This window comes from Gossypium raimondii, chromosome 8, assembly GCF_025698545.1.
Source record: "Gossypium raimondii isolate GPD5lz chromosome 8, ASM2569854v1, whole genome shotgun sequence".
Lineage (NCBI taxonomy): Eukaryota > Viridiplantae > Streptophyta > Magnoliopsida > Malvales > Malvaceae > Gossypium > Gossypium raimondii.
The window spans coordinates 55088668-55096941 of NC_068572.1; the positions used below are offsets into that span (position 1 = coordinate 55088668).

At 33.3% G+C, this 8274-nt stretch overlaps 1 protein-coding gene across 3 annotated transcripts; it reads left to right on the forward strand.

Moving 5' to 3' along the window:
- The first annotated feature begins 413 nt into the window (after positions 1-413).
- On the forward strand, positions 414-7839 carry LOC105792249 (DEAD-box ATP-dependent RNA helicase 5). Of its 3 annotated transcripts, XR_008198669.1 has the most exons (7): positions 414-488; positions 1287-1355; positions 3561-3649; positions 4384-4450; positions 5857-7415; positions 7489-7545; positions 7640-7830. XR_008198669.1 is itself a non-coding variant. In XM_052634684.1 (6 exons), the coding sequence occupies exons 3-6, from the start codon at positions 5977-5979 to the stop codon at positions 7721-7723; spliced, it is 252 nt and encodes an 83-aa protein (XP_052490644.1). In that variant the 5' UTR covers positions 1272-1355; positions 3561-3649; positions 4384-5976; the 3' UTR covers positions 7724-7816. The 3 variants fall into 3 exon arrangements, 1 of the variants encoding a protein (XP_052490644.1); XR_008198668.1 differs by having other exon boundaries at positions 4384-7415; positions 7640-7839; XM_052634684.1 differs by lacking the exon at positions 414-488 and having other exon boundaries at positions 1272-1355; positions 4384-6001; positions 7330-7415; positions 7640-7816.
- The last annotated feature ends 435 nt before the right edge of the window (positions 7840-8274 follow it).

The window sequence follows — 8274 nt, forward strand, 5'->3', positions numbered from 1 at the left end:
GCTTATTCTAGCAATAATTTAACCTAGGGTTTATATTTGGAAAAATACCCATAGGTGAAAAGTGTTTATTTTGATGTTTTATGATAGAATATGAAGCTAGAAATTATGTTAAACAACTTTTGCTAAGCGATTTTAAGTGAAAACGAGTAAAACGACATAATCGGTAAAAATACCTAATGTTCATAAGTACATGTTAGAGTGGGAATTTGATGTTGCCATAGAAGGAAAATGTTCATAATGTTATAAAACATAAGAATAAGAGATGAAGTTTAATTTTCGAGCCTTGGGGCAAAAATGTAATTATGTAAAAGTTTAGGGCAAAATTGTAATTTTGAAAAGTTAGAGTCGAGGGCTGTTTTGATGAATGTGATTATTAAATAAGTTAAATTTACTATTTTAGATCAAGAAGTACTGAAACTCGAGGTTAGACAAAGGGAAGAATAAAGTTGAAGACTAAGTTGGTGAATTTGGCTATAATTGGTACCGAGGTAAGTTTACGGTAAATAAATGCAATATTTCCATATTTATTATCAATGCTGTTATTTTCCAGCAACTATGAATTTATTTTATGAATTTATTTGATGATGATCTAAGCATGAAATGATAGAGAATTAAAATTTAAAAGTCCCGTTGATACATAAGGATGGTACTGGATACGAATGTTATGACATTTGGGTAAAGAGATCCCATGTAAGACCATGTCTGGGACATGGCATTGGCATCCTTAAGATCATAAGAGGTCCCCTGTAAGACCATGTCTGGGACATGGCATGGGCACCGAGACGAGAGGTCCCATGTAAGACCATGTCTGGGACATGGCGTTGGCACCGAGATGAGAGGTCCCCTATAAGACCATGTCTGGGACATGGCATGGGCACCGACATGAGAACATCCCATGTAAGACCATGTCTGGGACATGGCTTTGGCATGTTATTATCAGAAGAGACCCGAGTATCCTTATTATTCCAATGTGGTTCAACGGGCTAGTAAACGAATCAGGTACATGAAAGTTCAGTTAAAAGCATGAATGACAAGCTCAGGTAAGTTGTAAGACTTAAGAACTTATTATACTATCAATTGACGTTCAACGATGCAGCAAGGATTGAGTAAGTTATGCACACAAGTATTCTAAGTAAACAAGTAAGAGAACTAGTATGAGATTAACTAAAGAGTAAACTAGAGATATAGACATTGAGTTTAATTATTTAAGTTAAATATTGTTATTTATTTGCTAGTAAACTTACTAAGCTTTATGCTTACTTCTTTTATTTCTCTTTCTCTTATAGTATTGCAAAGCTACTTCAAGGATCCTAAAGAAGTCGGAGATCGTCCACACTATCAACTACAACTGCTCGGTATTTTATATCGAAACACGTTTGAGTTATGGCATGTATAGGGATTTAGTTATTTTGTATGTTTGTAATGATGATTTTGCTAATGAGTGATGTGTAAGTATTTGATGATGTATGGTCATTAAAATGGTTAAGGATGAAGGTGTTTGTTGTTATGAAAGATTAGGTGATAAATTATGCATGGAAATCATGAAAGGATAAAATTTGGCAAAGAAACAGAATTCAGGCAGCACAGTGACGTGAATTTGAAAAATCACCTAGGATGGTATAAAATGAATTAGAGGGTGAATGATATATGGAATTAAATCTTGTTGAGTCTATTTTCATGGAAAAATAACAGTGTAGCAAAAGGAAATTTATATTTTAAGATATGTGAATTTTAGTAAGATAGGGTCAGAACTGTTTTTGGAGTCCCCTGTTCTGAGTTTAGAAAATAATTACAAATTGTACAAAAATGGTTATGAGTTGAAATTTACATGCTTAGATTCCTTAATGAGTCTATTTTCTGTAGGAACAAGTGGGAATAGCATATGAAAATCCTATAACGAGAAAAGTTATTTTTAGTAACAAGAGGTCAGAATAGTCGAATGGTGAAACAGGGGAGACTTTAACTAATAAACTGTACTAATTGGCTGAACCAAAAATTCTAAAAATTTTATGGTGAGTAGATATATGAGTTTAGTTTCAGGGAAAATTTATGGAATTAAATTTCGAGTTCTGTAGCTCAAGTTATAATTAATTTAGTAACTGCTGCGCGATTGGACAGATTTGCTGTAAATAGTGAAATAAATTTTCAAACCTAGTTTTTATGCTCCGAATTGGTAAGATAAGCTAAGTAATGCCTCGTGCTCGACTCCGGAAACGGTCTCGGGTAAGGGGTGTTACACGGCCCGACGGCCCACCCAAAATATGGGAGGGTTCGGGTAAAAATATAGGCCCGAAATATGGGTTTGGGCAAAAAACGAGGCCCATTTAAAAAACGAGCCGGGCCTCAGGCAAAATTTTTTTGGCTTGGGCCCGGGCCGACCCGGATATAATTAATATTTTTTTATTTTTAAAATTTATTATTACATTAATACATTTCCCATTTCCCTTCCCCTCCCCATTTCCCATTTCCCATTTCCCCAACCCCGTGCATCTGATAAATCCCTAACCCCTTCCCTCCCTTTATTCCCCCAAATCGAAAATCCACCTCAACCTCCACCTCCACCGATCCACCATTTCACCTCCGGTCCTCCACGACTCCATGTAACAGCCCAATTTTGGCCCAAATCGGAACAGTGGTTTCGGGACCACACATCCGAGTCTGAAAAATATTTCAATATTTTATTCTGTGTTTATTATGTGTGAATTTACATGTGTGAAAGTTTCGTGAATTAATTTTATTATTTGAGTGCTTAATTAAAGAAAAAGTGCTTGATCGTGTAAAAATAAAAAAAGGCTAGTTAATGTGTAAAGTGTTAAATTGCTAATGTCTTTTTAATATGGAGTCCTTAATAGGTTATTAGCCCACTATTAAGTGAGTGGGTGGTATTGGTCAAGAATGACCTTGTATTAAAAGGTATATAAATTTATGAACAAAGGTTAAATAAGTAAACTAGTAATATGTTAATATATGTTAAATTATATCAAAATATAATTCATTATTCTTCATCCTCTTATGACCGAAACTAAAGAAAACAAAAAGAGAAAAACATAAGCTAGGTTGGGCCAATTTACAAGCTTGATTCAAGGTTAGTTTTGTTTTAATTTTTGATAATTTTTAATGTTTTTGATATCGTTGCTAAGTTATCTTTAAAGCCCATGCTTGAATTTTTGAATTGGTTGTGTATTTTGTGATATGCCATTGAAGAGAGCTTGTTGTTTTTGTTGTTAGATGATGGAAAATAAATATATGTTGTTAGATTTTCATGTTTTAATTAATAATTTTTAATAAAAATGTGTATTAAGGACTAAATTAAGAAAAGTGTAAATTGAAGGACTAAAATGTGAAATATATGACATGCATGGACTTACATGAGCTTAGTGAATATTTGGCTAAGCTATTGTACAATGAAAGTTTGTTAATTTTTGTATTTTTGTGAAATAGAGACTAAATTGTAAAAAGTGTGAAATGTTAGGGGTAAATTGGTAATTTTCCCATTTGTGTGTTTTTGGACTAAACTAAATGACTTATTGAATAAAAGAGTTAATTTTTAATATGTTTAGATCGAGAAACGAAGAAAACGGAATTGGATCGGGGGAAGTCAAAAGTAGTCAAGTAGTCGAGTAGTCGACTGTGTCCGTCGATATCCGAGGTAACTCTATAAGCATATAAATGTCATTAAATTTGATAATATATATATGTTACATGTTGGATGAAATTTTTGTGAATATATTAGTGTATGGCCGAATGTATATTGAGCAAATGAGCTATATTCGAGTTCGATTCGATCGAGATACATTGTCCGAAAGTCCCGTACGAACCTTAGGAATGGATAGGATACTTATGTCATGACATAGGATTTCCGATATGTGTTATCGTGTAAGACCACGTCTGGGACAGTGGCATCGATTTGTGACTACATGTAAGACCACGTCTGGGACGTTGGCATTGTACGAGTTTCCGACTATCCGTGTATCCTTTTTAATTCCGAGCGGTTCAACGGGCAATGTTAAGTGATGACCGAATGTGAAGTCGAATTAGTAATGTTCAGGTATGTATTTATATCATGCTATGAAATTTAAGGTAAGTTGTATATTGAATTGATGATTCAAAGTTGATTGATATATGAATAATGTGTGAGCATGTTCATTTGGTGGTATAGGGAAATCGGCCTATTATCATAGTTTTAAATTATAAAATGCTAAGTATACAAGAAATTGAGTATTTGTGCATTAAGTTTTATAGAGTTCAATGTTTACTTATATTTGATTTGGTTGGCTTGGTAAAGTAGGTTGATATTAATGTAAAAATGAAAATGAATAAGGTTTGCTTATGACTTACTAAGCTTAAATAGCTTACTGTGTGTATATTACTTTTCATTTTTAGATTTTGGAAGTTGGTTACGAGCTCGGGGACCGTCAGCAAAGTCTATCACACTATCGACATCTTTTGGGTACTTTGATAAATTTTTGAACTCGATATTATGGCATGTATAGGCTTGTTTATGTTTTTGGTTAGTTTTGGAACATGTATATAAATGGCCATGTGAAAATGGCTCATCTTATTTTGATCGAGTTTGGCGTTTATGCATATGGTTTTAATGGTCATGGAAATGAGGTTTATAATTTTACATATTGAATTATGGTATAAGTTTGTGATATGATAATAAATGTGATATATATATATATATATATATATAGTTTGGACATGTTAAATTTGATTAAGTGATTAGTATATGTACAATAGTTATGCATTGGATGATGGATTGATTTGATGCATAAATGCTGCCCAATTTGTTGCATAATGCTGTCCAATTTTGATGCTTAAATGCTGCCCAATTTGTTACATAATGCTGTCCAATTTTGATGCCTAAATGCTGCCCAATTTGTTACATAATGCTGTCCAATTTTGATGCTTAAATGCTGCCCAATTTGTTACATAATGCTGTCCAATTTTGATGTCTAAATGCTGCCCAATTTGTTACATAATGCTGTCCAATTTTGATGCTTAAATGCTGCCCAATTTGTTACATATATGCTGTTCAATTTTGATGCCTAAATGCTGCCCAATTTGTTACATATATGCTGTCCAATTTTGATGCTTAAATGCTACCCAAATTGTTGTATATATATGCTGCCCAAATTGATGAATAAAAGTTGTTCAAATAGGGTAGATTACCTATGTTGTAATATGTAGTTTAGTTAGTAAATTGAAATGAAATAAATGTTTGGATATATGCTTGAGTTATGATATTAAGATTTGATTAGGTAAATGATAAAGATATAGTTGGATTTTGAAATATAGTTAGTATATGAAATTTGATTAATGCATGTTTGATTTTAAATTGGTATTGTAGGCCATGTGTATTCGGATATAGTAGAAATTGGTGATAGATAATACAATGTGATACAAATGGATTTGGTTTAATGTCAAGGCTATGAAAAGAAAATGTTATATTTATATTCGAATGTGTATGGTACATGGATTTAATGTTTTTAAATTAAATGTGTTTTAGGTTGCTTGTAATTTTGATTAGTTTAAAAGTTATGAACCTAAGTAACCATACGAAAATAATCCATTTTCATGATTTTGTTCTAGTTATTAATAATGGCACATCTATACTAGTTATACATAATCTTTATGCTTTTGTTAACAATTTGAATAATATGATGTTTGTAATTATACTTATACGGCTTTGTACTTGATTCATTCTGATTGGTATGATATATGATTTTAGATGTAATAAAATTTATGAAGTTTGTACATATGAGGCTGTAATTTATATGCTAAGTGGTGCTTTGTTTATGTATAAAATATGTATAAGTATTTTATATATGCTGTCTAACTTGAGTTGATTAGGTAAAAAAAAAATTTGAGTTGGGTTTTGATCGGTAATGCCTCGTAACTCTAATCTAGAGACGGATTCGGGTTATGGGGTGTTACACTCCACCTCCGCTCTAACGGTGCTTCTAGCCTTGTATGTCTTCTACTTTGAATTTCAAAGGTGAGTTTGCTGTTAACCCTATTTCCTGTTAACCCAATTCGAATTAGTTTTTTGCTTTTTGATTTTGATTGTGATTTTGATTTTTGCTGTTATCGGTTTTTTTATTTTGATTTTGAGACACTGAATCTTCGGGGGGGATTTAATTTCTGCTATTTGACTACTACCTTGGTAGTCACAGCAATGGTTGAAAGATGAACTTCTTAGGCAATTAGTCACTCGCTTCTTTAAGCCATGCCCTTAGCACCAAGACTACTGGCCCTTCCTGCAAGAGCAGAAAGATCCATTCTTTGCCCCTCCTTCAAGGACAAGAGATGGGGATGAACGCTCGCTTATTCGATTCGTCCTCTATCTAAGTTCATTTGTGATGAAATCTTTTCCTACCCTGAGGTCAGGCTTAAGCTTATTCCCGTCAGTTCCCTCACTCTCTTTCAATGGCATCTGCTTTCAATTCATTAAGAAAGAGATTGCCCGTTGGATCAGAAAAAAGAAAAAGAAAACTAGTTTTAGCATATAGGAAATCACTCAGAAAAGAGGAAAAAATACTTTGCCTCTTTAGCTCTATGTTCTTGGCTGCACTATAGATGGACATCTTCAGTAAAATATTTTAACCTTCTTTGCTGCATATTTATTCTGTTTATGAATCACAAATTATATTTTACAACCGTCATATTCTTTAAATATTATTTTTGCATAATGGAAGAGTTATATGCTCATATCATACTAGTGTCAAAAGTTTGATACATTTCTACAAACTATACTTCAACACATTCGGAATGGTGTATACATATTATTCTTTGCAACAAAAAGAGTGATTGAGTCCAACTAAAGCGAGTGAGTGAAAGGCGTGGCAAGAGAGCGAGTTCGACTCGCGAATGATCAGCAAGTAAAGGACCAATCCTTTAACGCCAGTACTGTTGCGAGACTGTTACTTGGTGGCTCACAAGCAACATATAGACTAAGGTTTCCCATCACTCACTCGCTCTTTTTTGAAGGCTCTTTCTATTCTCTTTCTAGTATGGTTCCCCCATAAGAACACTGAACGCCCAGTTTCGCAGAGCAGCTCCCTCCCCAGCCCACAGCATAGTGTGGAATCTGGATCGTTTCATCGAGCACCATTCCTTTTAGATAGAAAGGTGTTCTGACTCTATTGGATCAAGTCATAACCTACGACTTCTACTAGTATAGTATTCTTTGCAACATTTTTATTTACTTAAAAAAAACTATACCATTAAGGTTCAATCAAGCTAAAAAATATTGTTCTGTATCTTGATAGAATAATGTATGAGCAATTAGGTTGGAAATCCTCATGTTGCTTTTAACCTTTGCAGCTCATCAGATGGTAATGTTTAGTGCTACATGGCCTGCAGTAGTTCATCGGTTAGCTCAGGAGTACATGGACCCTAATCCTGTTAAGGTAATTATCTGAATGCTTGATGGTGTTGTCATAGCTTCCTTTATATTTGAGAAAGTAATAAATTTGTTTTCAGGTTGTGATTGGCTCAGAAGATTTAGCTGCCAACCATGATGTTATGCAGATAGTTGAGGTCTGATTTTATTTAACCGGTTAAACTGTCTTTCATATTAACTTATTTTGTATATATATAAATGCTTTTATTAACAGTTTGTTTTCTTATGTAGGTTTTAGATGATCGTGCACGTTATGAGCAATTGACTGCATTTAAAATTTCTCTTCATTGGCTAAATAGAATGGGCAGCATTTAAAATTTGCACTCTGTATGTGTGTGTTCTCTAACATTTTAATTGAGCTTCATTTAAATAAATAAGTTTGCAAATCCTTTCATTCCTTAAATTTAAAATGGTTCTTGAATTTTGATGCTATTATAAGTTTCACTTAGTTGTTGACTTTGAATTAAGCACATGAGCTATTTAAAACATGCGATAGTGCTAATCAATCTAATTTGATGATGTTAGTTTAACATGGCATTGAGATGGTTACTTGATATTCATGTGATTGAGAGTTATGCAACTAAATATATCATCTAGAATTGCTTGATGGCTCAAGTTGTTTGAGTTTAAAAGTTCAAAATAAGTTGTGGATACTTAATTGCATTAAAATTTAAGTACTTTTTATTGGTTCAATTTTGAGCTTTTTTTATGTTCTTTCTTTCATTTAATTTCAGGAGTCAAAACTGTTGTTTAATTGAGTTGATTTTGTTTTGCATGAGTTAATTTACTAAAAAAACGAGCCGGGCCGAGCCGGGCTTGGGCTTAGGGATTTTTTCTCGGGCCAGGCCTGGATAAAATTTCAGGCC